This window comes from Amphibalanus amphitrite, unplaced genomic scaffold (assembly GCF_019059575.1).
Source record: "Amphibalanus amphitrite isolate SeventyFive unplaced genomic scaffold, NRLGWU_Aamphi_draft 001146F_arrow, whole genome shotgun sequence".
NCBI classification, from domain to species: Eukaryota; Metazoa; Arthropoda; class Thecostraca; order Balanomorpha; family Balanidae; genus Amphibalanus; species Amphibalanus amphitrite.
The window spans coordinates 29530-54124 of NW_024882640.1; the positions used below are offsets into that span (position 1 = coordinate 29530).

Here is a 24595-nt window from a genome sequence, read left to right on the forward strand (position 1 = left end):
ATTACGTAATATTCCATCGGTCGTCGTTTTTTTTTTTTACCATTTTAGGGTCCCACTTTTGCCCATGGACCGAGGGAAATGATACCACCATTCTGCACCCTAGCCGGTAATGCAATATTCAAAAACGAACAGAAGGCTTAGTTTACCTAGTGACACTAGAGGTCAGCTCAGGTCAATGTGATGCTGTAGACCTGAGTTATTGAACAAATATCACCGCACACAGATAAAAATATTTTGTTGGGAGAAATTGGGTGCGTAATATTTAATATTTTTACTCTAAAAACTTAGGCAGTCAAGATTTATTTTAAAACGGTATCGTCCTGTTAGTGATTTCCAGCATGCTGAAAATGATTCATTATATACGCACATTTTTGAATTCCTTTGATTCAAATAAAAAGGTCACGAGAAGCTGGGACTCAAGTCACAACGGTAGGCATTCAGGCGAACTAATCATATTGAATTGGTTTCCGATTTTCCCGTACCTACTCTAATTTTTATGGAAAGTTTTTTTCGGCATTTGACAGAATTGTAAAAGGGCATCCTTTATTCGTAAATAAAAGAAGCTATCTTTTTCTGACGAAGCAGTCAGTGAAGTGGAATCACCTAGCATGGAAAGCTGGCACCAGCAATATCTCAAGGAAGGCGAATTTTATCATTTGATATGCAAACTAAAGCAAATATACCAAACTTTTATGTACATTGAAGTCAATGCGAGACATTGTCATTGAGTTATTCCTTCTTTTCTGAAACAAAATATCTTTTAGTTTTCAAATTAAAACCTTAGAATTCTGCACGTGACAGCCCTTGGTGACAGAAGGGACATTCCTATTCAAAGCCTCGCCACACATAATGTGGGAAGACGCTCCTCGTGCGATAGTTACCGCAGCTGCCATTTAGAGAGGCACTTAATTACAATGCTCGTAAAGTGTGAAATGGACTGGAATAGTTCCTTAGATCCTTTTGATTAGAATGCATTCATTAGATCTAGGCCACAATCGCTTTCGAAACCGCTTCGGCATTGATGCGGGCCAAACCAGGCCTGCATTTAATTGAAAATGGGCTTCTTAGCTTAAAAGTTGTTAGGAACCACAAAAAGAAGTTATTGGATACCACAGGATTTACGCCTATATGTATTAGCCGTTTTCACGACGGCCATCTGGTACACATTTGATGTAGATTAGGTGCAGATTTGGTGCATATTTGGTCAAATTAGTTTCATTCGCCAGATAGCCCGTCGTGAAAACAGCTATTATAAGCATGGTAAAAAATACGTTTTAAATCTATGAGTTATAGATCTATGAGTTATAGCATAGACCTCGGCTATGTATAAATCAATGGTAACTATCAATGGTCAAATGTAACTATACCACATTTTAAGTGAAGCTAATGCGTGGCGTATTCACTTACCCACACCTCCTGCGTTCACCGCTCGGCCGCTGGGGCCGGGCTGCGTTCCGGCTCGGGCGGCCGGCCTCCTTTGCCGACGTCTGGAGAGGACGTCCGGGGTGGCCAGCCACAGAATTCCATCGGCGAACGGAGCGGCATCATTTTCCCGGCCATAGAACTCGGCCGCATTCGAGTCCGCCCGACGGCATCGACGCCCATCAGATGGACACAGATGACTGATGAGCGTGGCCAATTCCGGAACCCAACGGCCGGCTGCTCGGTGGTGGAACGACTCGGGGCGAGCCAGAACCGTCGTCGTTTTCCCATCACTGCAATACTATTGAGAAAGTGTGATCGAATAGCGTTGGAACTAGACGAGAATTTGGACATGGGAGTAAAGCTAAATGTGGCCAGTGACATTTACTTAACCCCACTGATGCATCTTTATAACAAGCCCTCAATATAGGTCAATCTAATATTACAACTGTTACCCACTCAACCACTGCATGAATCGTCACAGACCGGACTGGTGACCCAGCTCGGGTCAACGATCCCTGCTCTGAGATTGGTCGCCACTATTCTGCGGCGCTCTCTGTCAAATACACTGAGCTACTGGATAAGAAGGGCTCGTGAGTGATCTGCGCTGTCTGCTGTCATTCGTGAGCTGTAATTATACGTTTCCGGGAACTTCCAAGCATTCGGCTGACAGAGGCAAAAATGTAAAGGCCGAGCTTACAACTGAAGCTTAAGTTTGTACTCCTCGGCTATTCATGTAATGTCTGCAGCTGGTTTTACGCTGCACCCCTGGTCTACTTTATTTTCATACCAAGCTGGTCTCAATGGCTGAAAATAGACTCGCGACCTTTCTTAATGCCTAGCTACTTCAGCTAAAGGCAGCGTAATCAGCATTAATTATTCTCATGTTTGCTTGACTTGTAAGCGGCTGCGTGCTTTAGGGATCAACAGTGGCTGGATATTCGTTTATTCAATTGTCATCCTAAGTATCTATTTACCGTCACATTGTCACATGATATCTAGTGACCTGCTTAATTCACTTCTTTTGATCCTGTGATACGTGGCAGAGTAATCCAATTTCTGTGCGCATTTTCTCGATTCGATTCGGTCTGGCACGCTCAGATTGGCTTCTATTTCGGTGTCGGAGCCGCGCAGTGTGCAGTTGCATATAATTCCAGCTGTCTGGAGCGGGGGAGGGGGGGGGGGGGCTACCCAGGTCCGTTAGGGACCTACGGCTCTCAGGCAGACAGGCTGACCCCAGATACCACCCCGTAATTGGGAATTAGAGCACCGGCCGACCAAAACCGGCCCCTCCGGCATTGTATAGCCGTCCAAATCGGCCGCGTTGGCGCTCACTACGACGGACATTAGCCATGGTGCCGCTCAGATGGGACAGACAGCACATGTACCAGTGCCGGGATAGACGGCCTGCTGAGACCGCAGACCGGCCGCAGATCCAGTGGCGGTATCCAGTGGTCCAAGGATCCAGCGCTAGCAGCCGCAGATCCAGTGATGGCGGCCCCATATCCAAGCAAAGAAACAGCAGATCCAGTCATCTTCTCCTTCTCCGTCTCCATTTCCCTTCCCACTTAATTTACATATTTGCATTCCCTCAATTATCTCTCCTACACTACTCCTTCATCTCCCATCACCCTCTCTCTTGTCCGTCTCTTCTATTATTTTCCGTTTTTTTTTTTTGCTTTTGGACACTGACACCCTCGGCAGCAAAAGAGTCGCATTGCTATTATATATTTATGGACTTCGGTTTCACAACGTTGCGGCACATTTCATGTAAATACAGCTGCAATCTCTGTCACAGTAAATACATCTTTTTAGGTTAACTATAGAATACCAGCCATGGTCTCCTTTACTCCTTCAATACGATTTATATGAAGCTGATAACGTTGACAGTAGAAGCTGAATTGAATAATAAAAAAGCAAGTTTACATGCACCTACGAAAGTAAATTCAAATGCTTCCGTGATTTCGTTTGTGTTAAAATCAGTTTTTTCCTCTCTAAAAGTTTCAATATTCAATTGTTTGACATTTTCAATGATAAAACATGCATGTTTTAAGATATAATAACTTAAGTATAAAATTGTTAACCATCGACACAGAATGACCTATAAAGGTACACATATCTACCACCCTCTTACAAGTTTCAAAACATCAACGCCTTTTGATCCTCAATACCTTTACCCTTCTACCTCTCTTACCCTACCTAACACACCATAAAGCCACACGAATATGGCCGTCTTTCCCATTCTACCTATCCACACATCTCACATCTAGACCCGTCGTTTGACGCAGTTCGCTCCTCTCTCGCCACACACACAGCACACCAGCCAAGCTGGAAGCCAGGGTACACACAGTACGGGACACATGAACGCAGCGGACCGGTCCGCCACAGTTGGGGTACGGGACAGGTGACCAGCGCGCTGTGGTCGCGGTCACTTTGAGCGTTTCTATCACATTCCCGGTCAGCGTATGGAGAAAGTCGCGCCCTGCGGGCTCGGAGACGCGCACGAGCTCGAAGGGACGGTCACTGATGCCAGCCTAGCAGCAGTTTTGAGTACGATGGCCGCAGCTGACATCGGGTGACAGTTGATAGCTGATAGGCAGCTGACAGCTGATAGACAACTGGCGTGGCCTTGACCTGGCCAGCTTAGCAGGGATCTATTTTTTTCCACCGGGTTATGTCACTGTTGGCGCGTAACTGGCACGGATACCGTCACCACATCGTTCTCACTTCCACTCCTGCCGCGTGTGCCAATACTGGTTACATTTTCATAGTTGCTTTGATCTTTGCTGTCGCCAGTGTTTGTCACCGATTGAGTCATTGCCGCTCAACCAATATCACTGTTAGCGACACGCCCGATGATCGCGTTGCCACCATCGAATGTTGCCGGTGTGGTGGTAAGTTCGTCAGAACCATGAGTTTGGACTTCTGCTCCAGGGTCGACCTGTTGGATGTGCCCTGTATCTGAGCTGCGACTTCCCGTCCAGACTGGTCAAATGACAGCAGTCTGTTTCAGTCGGCAGTTTCATACACCGCAGCGTGGTGCAGTGCGGCGGGATGCCGGCGTCTTCACGAGTTTTCCTGACGTCCTCAGACCTCTTCAGACGTCCTCGTTCAGACGCTGCTGCGTTCGGCAGCCGCCTTGGCGCAGCAGGGCTCGAAGACGCACTGGAGAGTCTGTTTGAACGCGTCCCGGAAGTCGCGGTTGAAGTAGGCGTAGATGAGCGGGTTCAGACACGAGTTGAGATAGCCGATCCAGAAGAGCACCACGACCACCACGTCTGGACAGGGGCACGCCTCGCGGCACAGCGAGACCGTGATGTACCAGGTGAAGAACGGCAGCCAGCACAGGACGAACACGCCCATGATGATGCCCAGTGTGCGCGCCGCCTTGTGCTCGTGTCGGATCTTCTGCGCCGTCTCACCGGCGCGGTCCTCGCCCTCCAGTGGGCCCTTGCGACTCGGCGAGATGGTGCCGTTCATGGCTATCTGCGAGCGACTCGCTGCCGACGCGTTCTTGTAGAGGAACTTGGCCTGCCGGACCGCCTCCTGGTAGACAAAGTAGTACATGACGCACATGATGGTCGACGGTATCCAGAACGAGATGCTGGACGATATGACTGCGTACGGACGGTTGACGACGAACTTGCAGACGTGCGGGTTTTCGGCTCTGAACAGCTGGTGCTCGGCAGTCGTGTACCAGCCCAGGAAGATGGGTACGAAGGAGATGGAGACGGGGAACACCCACACGAACGTCAGCATCATCACCACCAGCCTCTCGGTGATGACCAACGGGTAGTTGAGCGGCTTGACGATGGCGTAGTAGCGGTCGATGCTGATGCAGCAGAGGTGGATAATGCTGACGGTGGAAGCGTACACGTCGACCGAGTTCCAGACATCACACATGGCGTGGCCGAACATCCAGCGGCCCGACAGCTCCACGCTGGCGTTGAACGGCATGGCGATCAGCGATACCAGCACGTCGGCGATCGCTAGACTCACCACGAAGCAGTTGGTGATGTTGCGCAGCTTGCGGTAGCGGTAGACGCTCACCACCACCAGCAGATTGCCCAGCACGGCCATGACGATGATGGTGCAGAGCGAGATGGCCTTCAGGACCAGCAGGTAGCCGGGCGTCTCCGCCACGCCCAGCGTGCTCGAGTTAGACGCCGAACCGTTGACCTCCATGCCGCGGGACTCGGGTGCCGCGGCTGTCCTTCCTCGCCGGCTCCGCCTGGGGACAGAGGGTGCTCGAGTCAGCTGGCTGAATGCACCGACGGCGGCGAGGGGCTGAGTCAACCGTATCCGAGCCGGCATTCAGACCGGAGACATGTTTTCCTCGTCAAATCGACAGAAAGGCGCTGCAGGGACACCCGCGCGCCGCTCCATCATAAGTGGCTTTTTGTTCTGCCCGCCATCAAAGTCAACGGAATCACTTTCATGTGTGTCAGCGAAAAGATTTTGCTGGGTCGCCGGCAGAGATCAAGTGCAGCGGTCGGAACAGGAACAAAGGAGAGGCAAAACTCACTCATCGATTTGGCGACGCAGTGCTGATGCCATTCGGTTAAGTTCGCCCACTTTAGTACGAATGAGTGAGTGAATTGAATTCTGAATATGGCCTGGGGCGTCTCAGCTGCCACAATTGCACCAATGAAATTGCCTCCATATAAGTGATTGAGGACACATCGATGTCACTCAACAAATATGACTGCTAGAACATCAAAACTGATTGGAGTGCGGTCAAAGCAAATGTAATTCAGTTGTAGTCTGACTGTTGATCGTCAAGTAACATTACCGTTTTAAAATGTTAGCTGATTTGTGCTTAGTCATTTATTTAGCATTTTATCAACATCAGTCAATAGGATGTGCCCGTTTAGGAATAGTTCAGTCAGTGCACCGCAGCCCTCCTGCCTATTTTCAATAGTCCATAACCCAATAAACCATGGCGCCATGATGTGCAGTGCCGGCGCCAGTACGGCATACTGCGGAGGTAGAGTGTACCGCAATACAGCGCCGTAATGCGGCACAGCATCCATAAGCCTGAACCGTGCTGTACGGGCTGGATTGCCAAATGCGCTTTGGCTCAGTTCATATGGCCTCACCGTGGAGGAGGCGTATGAGACTTGACAGCCCTTCAAACGCCAGATGAAGAGGTCGTGGACTGTAATGTGTACTGAACCGGCACATTCCTCGAATAGCTCGCCTCCTGCAGCGTATTGAAGAGGAGCGCTGTCTTATTTCGTTATCAGTTGACTTGAATTTAGAGTGTAAACAAGAAGTGCCTACTAATTCCTAATGTTTGATCACGTTTTCAAGCTCATTCCGGTTTCGTTGCCTGTTCTGTCACCAGGTCTAATTCGATTAAACAAAAAAGCTTGAAAACATCTATGTATCTAATCAGCTTTTGACAATGCAGCTTTGGACAATCAGATTTCGGTATGTAAATGTCACGAGATTTTTACTGGCCTTTGCCCTTTATCCATTCTGACCATCATCAGAAATATGAATAAGAGCCATGAAAAGAGCCTTTTGTGGGCTACCTACTCACAGCATATGCACACCCCGTTCAAGCAACAGTCCAAGGAACGCTCTTACTGATAGAGTGGCTGAGAGCATGGTCGCAGTTCTCCCTACCACTAACTTTTCACGGCGTCCGTCAGCTCTGGTGACCGCTATAGTGCCGGCCCGGCGTCCCCCCCCCCCCCGCTGACCGGTCACCGGCTGATATACACCATCCGCCAACTTGGCAAACAAACTGCTCCCCGGACTCGCGCAGCTCAAAACTTCATTATCAGATGAGGCTGTAAATCTGTAACTGATTAAACACCGGTGGCAGCCTGCCATACCAGGTCATTCAAGTGGTCAAAAATTAGGCACGCTTATGGTATCGAATAAGCTTACTTTTACAACGTGCTGGTGCAAGAATCGTGTATAGTATAAAAACATCTAAATATAGGACGCTTATTCAAGTAAATTTAACCCGCGCCCCACTGGGGTCTGCGTATAACACGCCCTACTGGGGGGGGGGGGGGGCTATTCATAGCCCCCCTCCTAACTCCGAAACTACTGGGCCGATCGTCAAAATTCAAACGGCGTTTGATAGCCCCGGAAAAACTGTCGAGCGAAACCTAATTTCATTGACCTCGAGGTCACCGATGACGTCACAGGTCAGGTCAAAGTAAAAATTATTAGCATTTTGGTTTGTTCACGTTTTGGGCTCTGGCCGCCGTCCTACAAGTCAGATCAGGCTCATTTTTGGTTCACACACTCGTGAACAGATGCTCTAGATACCCTGAGGGTACCAAACTTGTACTTTGATTTTCAGGTCAAGGTCAGGTCATCACAGGTCACGAAAATAGTATATCATGCGTCGGTCACGTGACACATGTTTTATGGTCCATTTAGGCGAAAGATTTCGAATTTGATGTCGTCTGTGTCATTTGAGGTCATTTTGAGTCAAATTTAGCTTAGGTCAGGTCACTTTCAGGTCAAAAAAGGTCAAATTTTGAAGTTATCATTTTTCAACAGAAAAGGTGTCTATTGGATGCAGTTTGAGCTCAGGAACACGATGGTGCTATTTATATTGGCGTACGATGTCAAATACGTGGTGAAAAATTGATTTGAAAAATTAATAATTGTAATTTTTTTTGCAATAATGCGTATAACTTGGCCATTTTTGAAGATATTTAGCTGAAACTTGCTAGAGTTAGTCATAATAACGCGTTCTATCACATATATTCCGGTTTTTTCGAAAAGTCAAAAACTTTTTGAAAAAAAAATGTAAAAATGTAAATTTTGAATTTTATTATATGAAATTTTCGAAATTTTCAAACTTTCGAAAATCCGAGATGGCAGTTTGATAGCGCAGTCAATTCTGAGTCCTCTCATGCAAAGAAAATGGATCTAGCTTAAAAACTGAGCCCTTGGGAGCGATTGCCGTGGTTCGATGTTTTGCGTCGAAATCGGCCGAACATGACGTCACTCTGACGTCATTTCCCGCCGACCTATGATAGCTACGAAGTTCAAATTTTGACACAAGGTGTCAAATTGATGCAGCCGAAGGTACTGAAAGTTTGGCGTCGATGCGTCAAGCGGTTTGGAAGTTATTGCAGAAAAACGGGAGGGGGGGCTATAAATAGCCCCCCCCCCCAGTGGGGCGCGGGTTAAGTAAGATAAGTCGGATACTAAGTGATTTTAACATGATTTGATTTTGTTTATGACGCATTCACAATATAAATGCGTGATATCGTATCACATAAACAAAAGTTATTAAAAGTTATTAAACAACAAAAGTTTGCTCATTCACCAAGCCTTGTGGAATGACATCTGAGCAAATGGTGTCGTTGACATGCCATTTTGATGCACTTCCATGGCGAGTGCAACAAAGATACCACCCTAAATGACTACAGATAACGGAGAAGGAGACAACTTCAGCAAGGAAGCCCGCACTAACATGGTTTCAAAACAAGAAAATAATAACAGCCCTGAATATTAGGAACAACATATGCATTGCGCATTGGAGAATTTTAAATAAGAGTGTAAAGAAACAGCATGCTTGGTGTGTCATGTGATACACTTCCTGATTTTTCTAACAGAGCTACATTTTTTTTTATTATAATGAAAAATGAACGTAAGTAGTTTAAAAAGTCAAAATGGATTTGAGGTGCGCACACTTCTAATGTTTTAGGAACGTGTACCATCTGGGAATGGCTGCGTCTAGCCGAATGGTTATTGTCGATTTCTGACGGACTAGCGCACTAAAGGTAACAATAGAATCGACAAATCAATACGCTACGTTTTTAGGCTGGCGTGGGCGTGCGACATAATGAGTTTGCTTTTAAGTCAGCTAGCTGCCGTTTTACGTTTTACGAGTCACAAAGCAAACCGTACTGACCTGCTCTAGCTATGGCTCAAACAGCAACGCACGAAAGTAAAACTGAGAGCAATAACAAACACCAGAACAGTACAATGAAATGACGTCTGACGGGTGTCTGTGCAATTAGGGCGGTGCAGCCACCCACTCTGGCCATTCCGTCTGGCTCGGTCAGACGTAAAAACGGAGTGCGGCGCTCGGGCTGTCCAGTCGGCCGAAATCTCGGCTGACCTTGTCCCAGTGAGGTGGAGCTAAATCGGCGAGCCGAGCGGGCGACCGTGGAGCTGAGTCGGCGGACAGGCGGCGAATTTACGGCCCGTCCGGCAGCCGCATACGCATTGATCGAGTCCGCCTGAACAGCCGCTGGCCCGTGCGTCCATAGAGTACAGCCGCTGCTGCTCTTAGGGATCACGGGAGAAACCCTGACAGAACAGACCACCTGAGAAACACTGTCCCGTTATATAGGGGTCCCGTTCGTCCATAGCAAACAGCGGCTGTGGGACCGCGATGTATCCCATTATCCCGTTCGTTATAGAAAACAGCGGCTGAGAGGCCACGGAGAAACCAATGACCCCGTGCGCTCATAGAATACAGCTGCTGGTCTGATGAATTACCAGAGAAACCCCGTGGGATCACAGGAAAAACCACGGTCTCGTGTGTCCATAGAGAATGTTCTCAGCTGCTTTTCGGAGAACCACTGGCCAAATTAGCAAATGCATATGTAAGGCATCACGTGCGCCTGGAGTGCGAAGTTCCTGCTCTCTGTTTACGTTGGTGGTCCTCCAGGTGACTGAACAAGAATGGAACAGGCTCCAGATATTTAACAACCATTTCTCATCCTCACTATGCTGACGGCATTGGCATTCTTTTCATAAATTAAATAAAACGATAGTGACGCACGTAACCGATCTTCAGTTGTTGAACAGCAGTGTGTATGTATTCATAGGCGGCAGAACGGGGAGGGCACCGGGGCACCGTGCCCCCTTGGATTTTGACATTTTAACATTAGCCCTATGGGCGTTGCATGGAAAGAATGGGACCAAAAGTCGTCAGTGCCCCCCCCCCCCCCCTGAAAGTGTTCCGCCGCTACTGTATGCATTCAATAATTATTCCCATCAATACCCATGAGCACAAATTTGTGTACTATGTGTACAAGTTTATACATATCGTGCCAATTATTCTCACGCGTACAAAGTCGAAAGGGATCTCAGAAGACATCATCAACAGCTGCAGTTCCTGGAGGCGTCAAGTATTCACACACGTTGGACCTTGAGTGTTTCGTAGAAGTGTGTGTGCGTTAAGTGTTGCACTTAGCAGCTGTAGCAGAGGGCCGTAGTTAATTTCTCAAAGTCATCGATCAATGAGCAGGGCGTGCTGTTTTTTTTCGGACGACTGATACTTAACCCGCGCCCTGCTGGGGGGTGTTTGAACACCTTGTGGTTTTTCGCGAATATCTCAAAAACGGCGGCGCGGGGCGCCACCGTTTTTGGTACACCTTATCATACATCAATTTTACACATGTTGTGAAAATTTCAGACCAAGGTCATTCAAGGTCAGGTCACCAGGTCACTTGAAGTGACCTCACCTCATAAAAAGTTTCAATGTCTGTCATAGCTAAGCTACACCGAGTGACCGATCGCTTTGAAACTTTTAGCGATTGCTAAGAGCAATAGCATGTACAAAATGTATATCTCAGAATTTTGATATCGATGACCTAAGGTCAGGTCAATTTTGCGACCTCCCCATTATAAGTCAATGGGAGAAAATTGAAATGCGCCTCTTTTGGATGAAAGACATTATAAACACTCCCAAACACCGAATTACAAGTGGTTTAGACACACTGAACATAAAAATGGTGTCCGTGACCCTTGTTTATGCCCTGAAGTCATCTTAGGTCACGAATGGTATCTAACAGTTTTTCGCAAATAACTTTTGATAGAGGCATGCTAGAGCAATGGAAACGCCTTAGATGTGTTCAGCTCGACGATACGGATCGACTGATATGCAACATGACCCTTTTCGGTCAGGTCATGACCTTGACCTGAGGTCAAATTTTCAAGTTGACCTTTCAAGGTCAAGTTATAGTTCATTCGATGCGCCTTGACGAGAGGAACACGATGCCGGTGAAAGTAAGCTCGTACAAGGCTTGGGTTAAAAGTTATTGCAGAAAAACTGTTTCCGAAAAAAATCGGCTATTTTTGCAGTTTTTGCCCCCTGCAGGCAAAACCGTTGACGTTAGGTCAAATCTGAGGAAATTACTCAGAAAGGGCGTTAATAGGGCTATCGAATGCGCTTTTCAGCGGCGCTGTAGCTCTATTGGTTCCGGAGTTGTGCGTTGGCTTCTTGGAAATTTTCGACATTCGACCTGAAAATCGGCGAAATTTTGCCTTCAATGACCTCTGGTGACCTTACCTTTGACCTGACCAAAAAATTGACCGAAGTGACTTCGTCATTATTTTTGACGCTCTTTCGAACACCGCCTTCCGCGTATCGCTACGTGGCCCAGGAGCCGAGTTACAAGGGGGGATGTTCAAACACCCCCCCCCCCCCAGCAGGGCGTGGAAATCCAGGACCCCCAGCCGGGCGCGGGTTAAAACGTGGCACTGGCATTATGCAAAAGGACATAGATAGCACAAAAAATAAAACATTATCTGAACCTTCAAACCATAAAAACGTTGTTAAAAAACGTAAAAATAGAATATAAAAGCTGTCTGTTTTAGCAAGAATTTAAAAAGCGTATCCCATCTTTTTTACATCATGAACTGACGACCGAAACATCGGTTGACGGACACTTGGTAAAGGAGGGTCCTATGTTATCAAAGAGGGTACATGTGAGAGGGGGGGAGAGAGAGAAAGAGAGAGAGAGAGGGGGAGAGAGAGAAAGAGAGAGAGAGAGGGAGAGGGAGAGAGAGAGAGAGAGAGAGAGAGAGAGAGAGAGAGAGAGAGAGAGAGAGAGAGAGAGAGAGAGAGAGAGAGAGAGAGAGAGAGAGAGAGAGAGAGAGAGAGAGAGAGAGAGAGAGAGAGAGAGAGAGAGAGAAGTGACCCATTGTGGAGGATCGCACAAGAAAAAAGAAAGGTTGGCAAGAGAGGGAATCAGATAACTCGTCACCGGTCCTTCTTTCTCAAATCTATATAGTGCTACACATTTTTTAAAGTGGTAAATGGGAAGATTGGTCAGCGTTGGATGATTTCATCACCATACTGACATCCAACGTGGTGAGATATACTTCGCATTATTTCGGCTAAGTTCAAAGTAAAACTTCTTGCTAACTATATCGGTCTTCTGGTGGTATAGCCCTCCCAAATTCCGTCTTCTATTGTTTCCCCTCCCTTCTACAAACTCCGTTCTATTTATGATATTTCTCCCTCTTCTGCTGACTCTGTCCTCTGTTGATTTGCCTCCTTGTGCGGATCCCGTCCTCTGATTTGCTTCCCCCCTTCTGCGCACCAGCGCGCGATCAGCCGCGGCGGAATTGTATCAGGGTGTGACGTCATTAGTCCAGGACTGAGCGGCCTCCCTCCCTGCCAGGCCGGCCCGCTCCGGCAGCACCAAATCACGTTAGCTCCGCGACGCGCTCACCGGAATATGATGGCGATTTTGACCTGTGGCCAGCGGTCGATCCCACATCGGTGATTAGCGATATATCCGAAGACAGCGCAGCCAGCGACGGCCAGCTCCCCGACCTGTGTCTCTTCCCGCCTGCTCCGTCACCAACAGGAAGTAGAGCGCAGACCAGCCAGCCCACACCTCGGAGTCTCCTCTCCCCCACGCGGGTCACAGGCTGCAGCGCGGTGGCGGCGCTTTGCATTTGTGTCACGCGCTTCCTGGAAGCAGCGCAATAGACGACGCTGCTGGTTAATATCGGTCCGTGATGAAGCTGTTATGGTTCGCGTACGGCGCTATTATATCCAGCTATTGGGGGGATATTATGTGCAAACGCACGGCTTTCCGTAACACACAGAAAAGAACAAGGAAGAGGCACGAGCTTGCAGAGGCATTGGGAATGTTTCCGCTGCGGCACGTCATCGATGAGACGATCGTCCGATCCGGCCTGCGCTGACGGTGCAGAGTGGCTTTTCAGCTCGGACAAATTGACCCAATCCGTCAGAATGTTTTTGCTTCAGTTCACATCTAGAGTCACTGGGCCGCTGCCGCCACACGAGGCAGTCTGCGAACACACAGGCGACCAAACGTCGACGCGTGGGCTAGCCGTGTGGTGGCTGGCAGTGGCACAATGGCATATAAACATTGATGCGTATACCTATCGCATATCAGGAGCCAGTAGTCAAGCTGACTAGTTAGGTCGTTATTATATTTTCTATATTATTATTTTTGGCACCATACTCCAATCTTATAAAGTGCCGTGCAGTATTTGGTAACATGAACAGTGATACTAAGTGCTAAGTGTGTTGGGAAATGTGTATCCGAGTCAACGAAACAATTCCTGGAACCGTCAGTGTATGATGGACTGAATTCCATAAGAGTTATTTTGCATTTAATAGCCATTTCCTGTAGCTAAACTTCAGCTAGTGCTGCCAAAACCGCTCCCGCTATTGCATTGGGCTTATGTAACGCATTTTTTACGATCGATGCATGTCTTATCACTAATGGTGGCATTGAAGAGTGTCCAACTGAACACCCGACGGACAATGGGTAACTACGTTAGATACTGTATTAATTTTTGTTGGTTTCGTGCGTCTCTATTATATGTATATTGTTCTAGTTTGTGACGAAAAGGTGAACTGAAACTTAAGTGAATGAAGGTGCGAAGGAGCGAGGGAGTGAGAGCACTATACAAAGCGAGAGAAATGGAAAGAGACGGATGGATAAAAATGAAAGAAGAGACAACTAAGAAAGGAGAGAGATGGGGATGGAAGGAGAGAAGGAAAGCCAAAAGAGGAAGAAAAGGAGATAAATAAAGTAATGAAAAAGGAACAAGAATATAAATGAGAAGAGATGAAGAGAAGATGGAGAGAGAGAGAGAGAGAGAGAGAGAGAGAGAGAGAGAGAGAGAGGGAGAGAGAGAGAGAGAGAGAAAGAGACAAGAGAGAGAGAGAGAGGGAGAGATAGAGGAAGAAAGAGAGAGAAAGAAGAGAGAAAGATAGAAGAAAGAGAGTGGGAGAGGGGGAGGTGAAGACGGTCGTAGCGCGGTGCCGACAGGGCGTGATCTTCCGCCATGCCCGGCGCCGCGGCAGCACGATGGACCATTGATACTTTACGATCAGCCACAGTGCCGGCACCCTGCCGCGCCGACCGCCTCCGGAAGGAGGCAGAGCGGACACGGAGCGCAGCGGGAGGAGGAAGAGAGAGAGGATGAGAGGGCGACGGAGGGAGACACGAGGGGGAGATACGAAGGAGAAGATGCAGGGTGCGAGAGCAGGGACAGCTTTGCCGGCCGTGTCAGAATTCGATATTAACATAGCGCTTCTGATGAGGCTCATTGAAGTGAATTTTGCTTATCGGGACTATTGTCATTTGGAGAGGATTGTTTAATACTGCGGTGTCCAGGCCGATCAGCTTTGATGTTCGATGATGCCTAGGATGTCACTTTTAGTGTTCCGAAAATACTTTGGGAACTCAGCTGGGGATTTTGGAAAGTTCAGACTGATTTTGAAAGATCCTGTTTTATCTGATAACATTTACTTTGCAGCGATCTTTAGTGAGCTCAACCAAGAAAGTCCGACTTTTGAACGTTAACTTTCAGTGATTCAAAATTAAGCATTTATCTGTGTAAATTTGGTTTGGGGTAAATGTTCAGTTAGAAATAAGTAACTGATCTGAAAATTATAACGCGAAAATGAATGACGCTACTATACTCCGCCTTGAGAAGTGAATATAACTAACTAGTTGGCAAGGAACTTTCTACACTGAACAGTTCTCTTTATATTCAAAACCTACCAAAGGAAAGTGAATACATTTACAGACAAAAGCATAGAACACACAAAGCCTCGTAATTTCACTATCTGTTGGTGGTTAGGTCGTTATAACGCATATCATATGTTCCTTGAAGGCATGTTTCCTTTGATCTGACAGGTGTCATGTGCTCACTATTACATATTTAAAGCACAATTGAAATGAAATGTTTAAGCACACCACGCAGTCAATTGTTACATAATAATCGGTGTATTACATAAATCTCAAACAACAACAATCGGTGAAATGAATGTCAACATGTTCAGTACTTTCGTGCATCTGTTTGATTACTAAAAGCGACGGACTATTCAATTTTCTTCATTACCACCATATGAAGTGCTTCCCTCAGGATTTAGCCGCGTTATCCAGTTCAGCAATCTATAAAGTAGTAGGTAGATGCCTGTATTATACATAATAAACGTCAAGCGGTAAGCTGACACGCGTCTTCCGTGTTTCATAAATAGTATTACGTAAGGAGGTTCCACTTCATTCGCAAATAACATTGGGAAGCGTCTGCTGTATTTTCGGAATGTAGTGCGTAAATGTCACGCCTATCAACTGGTACCCATGTGCGCATTTGGCTCGCTTAAAAATCAACAGATATTCTTATTCTGCCATTGATAGAGACTGAAAGTAGTCAGCAGAAATCTGTTGAAGCATCTAAAAGCAATGAACACACATCCTAGCTTATAGTTACGAAGAAACACACTGAACCTAATTTGACCAAATCTGCACCAAATCTGACCAAAGGTATACCAAATGTATACCAGATGGCCGTCGTGAAAACGGTTAATATAACAAGCAATTATAACCAGCAGAACTGCGTGCACTCGTTCGATTGGGGGCCAGAAACATGGCCAGTTACTGGGAGTAAAGAACTGGATTAGGGAAACGAGCCGGGCAGTGGTAGGAGTGGTTGAAGGAATACTAGGCCTACGAACAAAGCCAGAAACTGATACGTGAGATTTCCCTTGCTCATCGGGACGTGATCTGACCTGAACCCAGGTAACCGTGGCATATCTGCCGAAGTAGTCATTAAGGATAATTACGATCCATGAATGTAATTGCATTCCAACATTAATTGGAATCGCGGTACTACCGGGAAATCTGTCCAAAATACCAGCCTGCTACGTAGCAGGTTGGAATGGCGCAGTAATGACTTTCCTATTGAGTAACACATCCATGCACAAGGCGGGAAGCTTCGAATAACTGGGTGTACAGCGATGACATTAATGGAACTGCATTGAAGCTTGCAACTGAAATGCATAAACGTTTATATGAGAAGCTTCTTCCGCAACTCAAACAAGTAAAGCTAACTTTAACAAACCTTTCAGAAACTCACACTCATAGACTCACATAATTTAGCCGAGGATGGAGCGGAAAATTGTACCACAATTGACCATCCCAATCTCAGAGTTTTGTACGACTGTCGAGATGAACAACGCATCATTACTCTTATTTACCTTCAGAAGTAGCCATCATCATTGTCGACATGTTCGGCTGTGACTTGAGAGCTTTGTGTCAATAAATACGTCAGATCGAGTTAGCAGAAAGCAGGTCATGTTGGTAACTAAGTCCTACCAACAACAAAGTAGGATAGTAACTGCGGATTAATGACAGACAGGAGTATCAGCAGTGCGTAACCGTGCAGAGGGACGCAAAGGGATGTTCCTAACGAAGGGACGTGTCCGAGGGTGCGGCGGCACAGTGGCGCAGCCCCTGGGACGTATAGCGTCAGCGTCGCGCCAGCGCGGAGCACCCGCCGAGATAAGGTGTCGCATTCAGACGGCTGTAAAATATCGCTCGCCTGGCAGCTCGGCCGCCACCCTCTAACTATATCGGCCCCACTGAGAAGGCCACCGACGACCGGCGAACGGTGGCCGTTTTCCGGCGCCGCCCGCCGCCGAACAGCGGCGGAAGCAATGGTGCGGCGGCGTTGGAAGGGCGTTCTCCGACCGGATATACATTGTGTGCTGCGGCAGGAGGAGGAGCGACCGGACGCCGTGGCGAGAGCAGACCGACCGCTGAATCCGCTAGCACAACCTGCAGAGGAGCGCCTGGTCCCTGGTCCGAGCGGGAGAGCAAGGACAGCAGCTCAGCAGGCAGCTGCGGAATAGCAGCTGGAGACAAAGCAGCTGTGCGGTGTCGAGCAGCTGCTGGGAGAACGAGCCGGGAGGCAGAGCTGCTGCAGGGAGACGGTCGCTGCTCCGGCGATGGATCGATTCCATCAGACGCAGCCGGTCGGAACAGAGCCGGTGGACCGCTCTGGTCTACCGACCGATCGGACTGATCGGACCAGTCTGGACCAAATGGTCCGCGGCGATTCGGGTCTGGATCAGCTGGACTGTTCAGACCAGTCTGGACCAGCGGCACCGGTGACATCCGTGCCTGAACCAACCATGCCGCATGGGTTAGAGTCCGGACCAGCCAGATCGAATAGATCCGAGTGACAACTAGATCAGGTCCGGGTCGATACAATCACTACGTTTCCATGACACATCTAAATCGATTTAACGAAATTTCACGTGCGTTTTTCTCGGTAACTATTTACCTTATGCAAAAAATGAGCGTATAATATATGGTTTTAGCTAGCATCTAATCCTATATTTACATTTTAAAATTATGCCTAAATGTTATGAGGGAGCAAATCCATTTTTTTAAATCGGCTTAGCTTGTGCCATGGAAACGTAGCCAATCAGAGACGGTTTCATATCAAATAAAGAAAACAGATCTATCCAAGCAAAACGGAACTGGGTTTACGTGTAAACAGGGGCGAAAGCTAACAATAACTACTTAGTTTGTCAGTTCTAGATAAAATAATTATTTGCAAAAAGTAGTTGAAATGCACTTGTCGAATGTTAAATTGACCCTGCGAAACAGATGGACGACCAAGGTAACACATCCAAAAAAGGTGGTACAGCGACACAGGTAAGCAGCAGCGCTGGGAGTAGACAAAACTGCTGGCGGTGGCGCCGTGGCGGTCCTAGTTCTGGTGCAAGCAGAGCGGTGGACTGTCGATTTTTTCATTTAGTCGAACGTTCATAAGTGAAGAAAAACGAACCGACATCAACAAGTTCGTAGTTATGTAAATATTCAAATAGAGTCCGTACCTACTACTACTACGATTATACGATTGCCCATTTCATAAAGCATGTCCTATTTTCCGGTCCTGCAGCTGTGGCAGTTATGAAAAGGCCAACCCTATAGGCTAGAGCAACAACTTGACTACATTAAATAGAATTTAATGTTAAGTGTGCACGCGGAGGCCGACGGTCCTCGTGCTACCGAGTTGAAAGATGTTTCAATGGGAGCAGCTGCACTTGGGCTCCGACATTCTCAATAGGTCTTCCACTGATAAAAACTTTTGCCAGACTCCACTGAACAGTTTTGCAGTCGTTATTACTCGAGACATCTTGTTCAACTCCACTATTTCACCAGAGGAGTGATTGTAGCGTGTGTTTCCAAAATGCGTTATTTAGGCGATATACGGTGGTACAAAGCTGACGTAATCGGCCAACATCAATCAAACAATCTCGAGGGCGGTTAGAGCTCTGAGTCGTTTATTTACTTTGTTTGAAAAAGTCGTCTTGATCATAAGCATTATGAAAAAAAAACGTTTTGTAACTAACTGGCTAGTGGCCACACATGTAGCCCATCCCTAAAAACCTTATCAACGGATGTCTCTGGCACCTAAAGCTCTGTGATGTTACCGTCTCCCCATACTGACGGGCATTTCTGCGGATATTTGATAGGTCTTCGCTACGAGAGAAGCCTTTAAATCGGACTTCACAAATTCCCGTTTCGTGCAGAGAGAGGCTCTTGGATTGCGTCGCGTGATGCCGTCGCGCTTGTTGGTGAAATAAAACCTGACCGAATAGCAAAACTTTAGTCTCTTGCATTGCATGCTTTGCGGAGGAGCAGAACTATTTTTTAGTAGTGCTGCGTCCCGCCTCAGATACTCTATGCTTCATTGCATGCCTAATAAAATGTGAGATGGTGTCATCCCTTCTCTCCCGCGCGGTGAGTCACGCAGCTCACCTGCGAGTCCGGTGAGAACGGACCACTGTGGATGACGCCAGAACACGCTGGCACAAACCGGAACTGCCACAGCCTAGCCGACAGCATCCAAAGGCATATCCGTGGATTACGCGTGAGCTGTTATGCTCCGGGAAAACAGATGACAGCGGAGTGAGTGTGGTAAATGAAGACAAATCACCCGTGTAGAACGCCAGAGATGTAACTATGTGAGACTTCATTTTAATCAAACAGATCCTTTTCAGTTCTCGTCATTTTTCCTAATGGTTAAGCCTCTCATCGCCTGTTTTCTTTCCCCTGATTATTTGTGTTGTGTGTGCATGCATTTCCCGGCCTCTGCGCTACCATTCCGCGGCTGTCCTCCCGGCCGGCCGGCGCCGCTCGGCGCTCGCAGATGTGCCAGGCTTTTGCACGGTTGATACTCTCGCTAATTCGGAGCCATATCTCAGCTCTGGCCGGTCCGTTCGTGGAATTAGAGCGATATTTCCCGCTGGAGAGGCGCGGCCGGCGCCGGTCGCCGGTCGCACCCGCCGCGCGCCGGCCAGCGCGCGGCCCACCCGCTCGAGGTAGTATTGAACGGAGCAGCGCGACCTCGCTGGCGTTTGAATGAAAGCATCGATTTGACCGAAACCGGGACAGGCGAACATTCCAGAGAGACACTGCAAACGATAGAGGGTGGTATTGGGTTGGCGGTAAAGACGGGGCTTCAGAAAAATGGTGCTTTCAAAGCTGTGAATAAAGGCGATTGGCCGGATATGTCCTTTGACAAGCAGCTCGCTTTAGCGATGACTATAACCCAGTCTGTCAAAACGACGCAAATGGGTTGACATATTTATCTCACTACGAAAATTGCAAAAAAAAACTGTCGGGGCCACGCTGCGAACAAAGGCTATTTATCCATGCTGCTGCGTGAGACGTCTCGCAGGATTCTGCGCCATCTGCTGAAGGGCAGTGCCACAGCTGTCGCTGTTTGTGGTCGGACTTCATTTAGGAACGCGCAAACTGTGGGCATTGGCGTGTTTCCATGGTGATATTGTTATGTCTGCATAAACAGACATATGAAGGCAAAGGCGGCGGAACGTGGGGGGCACCGGGGCACCGCGCTCCCCCCCCCCTTTGATTTTGCCATTTTAATATAAGCCCTATGGGCTTTGCATGGAAAGAATGGGACAAAAAGTCAGCAGTGTCCCCCCCCCCTTGATTGAAGGTGTTTCGCCGCTACTGTATGAAGGCGCACAAGTCGTTAAGAACAGCGTCAACAGCGCCGTGGCACTCAGGGCAATCAACGATTCAACTGAAAATGAGTGGAATCAAATGTGCATGCGGCATGTAGATACGACGACGTGCCTATTCATGCTATGCTACTGGATAAAAACAAACACAGGCATGCAGTCACAGACGGACCAAAAGTTTTTTCATCAGAATATAGAAAATAGCACCGTCCTACAAAATTTATAGCGCAATGCTCTGGCATAATGCATCTCAAGTTTCTTATACGTTTATTCTTTTACTATTTCGAAAAACACATATTCATTGGTCAATGGTCAGCAAATATTGAACAGCCATAATGCCAGCGGGCCGAAATATCTGGCGATTTTGCTTCATAACGATGCTGAGATTCTAGCACACTCAGCGCCGAACTGGTGGCAACTCTGCAAAAATCAATGTCGCCAATCAGGCAGCCGAGATTTCAGACCAGCGAAGGTCGGCAGCCTCGTGTTCTGAGGAGAGAGAGAGAGAGAGAGAGAGAGAGAGAGAGAGAGAGAGAGAGAGAGAGAGAGAGAGAGAGAGAGAGAGAGAGAGAGAGAGAGAGAGAGTGAGAGAGAAATAGAGGAAGAAAGAGAGAGAGAGAGAGAGAGAGAGAGGGAGGGAGGGAGGGAGAGGGAGGGAGAGAGAGCAGCCTCAGCATTAAGGAAGCCCTTTAATGTTTAGGTACCTAACTGTGCAAGTTGTTGTTTTTCGGGGGAGGGAGGAATTAGGCATTGTAGCTACACCGAAATGAAATACCTAATGTAGCACTAACTTTGTTATAATAAAGCTTACTATTTAGTTAACAGCGCGGCCGTCTGGACAGCAAATAATTTATGTAGATGCTGGATGCATTATTGAAGCTCCACAGAGTCGAACTCTGCAGACTTGCCAATTTGTAGGTAGTTTTTGTTTGATATTACAAAACTTCACTTCTCGTAGTTGCTGAACTTGGTGAATTGTTACGCACTCAACACTAAGAAGAATGGAGCTGGAACCGCGCTCCGAACTTGCTGAGAGTGGAAATACGAAAACGACCGCGCCTGAAACTGTAAAGGACAGATCAAAGTGAGAGCCAGGCGCAATCGTGTGGAACTGCATCCTGACTTTTTTGTGCTCGGCGCAACTGCTCATCGATTGCGCCAGACGTTTCAAAGTGCCAGAACTCGAGGAACAAGGCGTAAAAGCACTTATCTGAGTGTTAAACTTTTTTGCTAAGCTTCTATGAAGCTGTTTTTTTGGTCTGTTCCATATCTGGATTATCCCATTTGTGCATCGCTATGGTACAAATTGTGATCGAAATCTGCTAGTTTGATGATCTGTGAGATCATAAAAGGTTGCAACATTCGTAACAGCATTTATGAATGAAACTTTTGATCACCAGTGAAGCAGCACTACGCTTCAATCACCACACACAGCAATGTAGTAGCTTAGCAACAGGTCAGCTCACAGCCCGGTGGCACGTAGTCTGATGAAAGCGCACGATTTTAAGGCGTACTTGGTAGACGAAAGCCACATGGGACCCAGATGACAGGAAAAAAGTCACCAAAACAGTTTCGCTGATTGCGCCAATTTCATAAACCAGCAATTACTGGAAATATTGCGAAGAAAAATGCTCCGAAAGGTCAATAAAGTGATTTCGCCTATATGGTAATTATATGTCTCACTAAGTGCTGAATTTATCGCAAAAAAATTGAAACCATGGTGGGATTTAGGCGGTAGACTTGCAGCGTAAGTCATATTCACGTTAAGCACCCTCCACAGTCCACAGTGACCTCGAGGGGCCAGGAAAACTGTTTTTACATTGAACTATTGTTGCACAATGAACATGCTCGATTTTTAAAAGAATGGAGTTGATTGCGTTAAAATTGTATCGCATCGGTGTTTACCCACAAAAAAAAAGATAACAGCGCCTTCAAAACGATTGCGTGCTCTGAAGCAGCTGGTGTTCGTTGACGTTTTGTTGCAAATTAATAATGAAATAATGATTGTGATTGTAAAAGTACTTATTATCCTGGAACATTCGCTTGGTGACAGCTGCTCGACGGCCCCAAAATAGACTATATATGCTAAACGTTTTTTTCGATGTGGAAAACTAGATAAGCTTTCGCTGACTTTATACATAGGACAAGATGGTAATAGCAAACTTTATTTTACTCGGTTGGGTTTACGACAGAGATAGCCCTGCGTTTTATTACAATGATATTTTTCTGGTGCCACAAAGCGAGAAATATCAAATGATGTTTATTCGTAGCAATAAAAACATCAGTTCTTAAAAACGCACAGCCAGCATCGTTTCAGGCATTATAAGAATTCATAATCTGTTAAAGGTAGTGTGCCACCTTTGAAAGATTTCCCATTTTATTTTTCCTAGGATAAGAAGCTTCTGTTTTTACCTAATATCGCAAAAAATTAAAAATGGGCCTGGAATAGTGCCTTTTTCGCCTAAAAGTTTATCGGTTTTTCGATATGTATAACAACTGTAGTGGGCTCACCTGCAAACAGGCGTCGGCCAAGCGTCGGCAACAATCGCGAATGCGGCGCACATGTGACAATAAGCAAAGGTCATTATAGTTTTACGACCATACGACGTACGGGAATGAGTTATCAGCTGTCTAATCGTAGACAACACAATGTCGAGCCTTAAACTGTAAGCCTGTATTGGTATTGTTTCTTTTATTTGGCTGTCGAACATTATTTATGGTTTGAAATATGATTTTATGTAAAATAATTGATATGAAAAAGCCGTCTCATAAGTTATGACCCCATTTCACCACACGCAAGTGGCAGAAATGACAATGATCAGCTGACGCATTTTTCTTGGCCGAAGTCAGAGCGCGCAGCCCGACGCACCACCACCGCACCACAAAGTATGAGCAGAAGCCGCGCCCAAAGCCAGGGCCCCGGTAACGTGAGGTAGCCGAGTCGGGGCAGCGTGCGCTGACCCAAGCCGGGGCCGCAGCTTTGGGCGCGGTCTACCGCATCCCCGCGGGCAGCCCCGGGCTATCACATGACACCGGGAGGACGCGCGGCTCCGGCTTGGATCAGCGCACGCTGCCCTGACTCGGCTACCTCACGTTACCGGGGCCCTGGCTTTGGGCGCGGTCTACCGCACCACCTAACAGGCGTGTTCGAAACCGCAGGAGCTGATGATGAACGGGTTTATCGAAACTTGATTGGATGAGCATATCGGTAATAGCGATTTCAGTGTGTGCATTTATTGTTCATAGTGGTGTAAAATGTGGTTGGGGTACGACCGACAACCCGTCGGGGCGAATTTCGCACTGGGGTACTCAAAATTTGAAGAATTTAAGACGTTTCCATGAGTTTTGAAGGTATGGATAAGTTCTAAAAATCCGGTTCTCCTTATCTGGGCCATTAACTCCATACGCTCCAGGAAAGCTGGCACACTACCTTTAAAATGTAGAAAATAAGGAACAAGGTCGCTTTGTGAGCATAGATCACAAGATCAATGCGTTATCACACTGATCATGGTTCAAGAAGGTTCTTTCTCCGGGAGGCGTCTTCCTACCTCACCACCCGTCACAAATCCCTCGGAAGTCGGGCACGTCGCCATCAGCCCGCCGCCGCGATGTCCCAGCTGTGCGCCGCTTCTGAGGTGATCTCAGTGTGGGCAGCGGCGGCCAGAGTGGCGCGCGGCGGCCATTGGGGAGCGCGCTAGCTAGGGCGATATGTATGCAGCGGCCGCTGGCACCGGTTCAGGTAACGGCATCCAGCCGCTCCAGATAAGGGAATCCATCACGGCGCCGCTCGTCGAGCCGCCGCACTAATGGTGCAGCCGCAGCGCCGTGAGCCGCGGTAGGTAGGTGCTGCGACAGACAAGGGACACGGTAGTTCCCAGCCAAGGACTGTTCGATAAATCGGCGATATCATCCCCAGCCCCAGGATGATCAACCAAAACAGTGGAAAACAAACAAACTAATGTTATGGTTGATTTGGGGGTACCGGGAATTAGGCTTATACTAATTAGTAATTATTGCACCATGTTGCCCAGTCATTCATGACATGATCATGAGTTTGATGCTAATTGCTAATTGTGTTTACTCGAGCTCGGAGTAAAAAAATAGCTGAGTTTGGGTGAAAAA

At 47.4% G+C, this 24595-nt stretch overlaps 1 protein-coding gene across 1 annotated transcript in view; it reads right to left on the bottom strand.

Annotated features, from left to right (window-relative positions):
- Nucleotides 1–3134: 3134 nt before the first annotated feature.
- LOC122370579 (octopamine receptor beta-2R-like) overlaps nucleotides 3135–24595 on the bottom strand; it is a 47588-nt gene continuing 26127 nt past the window's right edge. Inside the window, exon 2 of the mRNA XM_043346281.1 lies at nucleotides 3135–5653. Within this exon, the coding sequence (XP_043202216.1) occupies nucleotides 4534–5607 (1074 nt within the window). The 5' untranslated portion in view covers nucleotides 5608–5653 and the 3' untranslated portion in view covers nucleotides 3135–4533. The remainder of the gene's footprint in view (nucleotides 5654–24595) is intronic.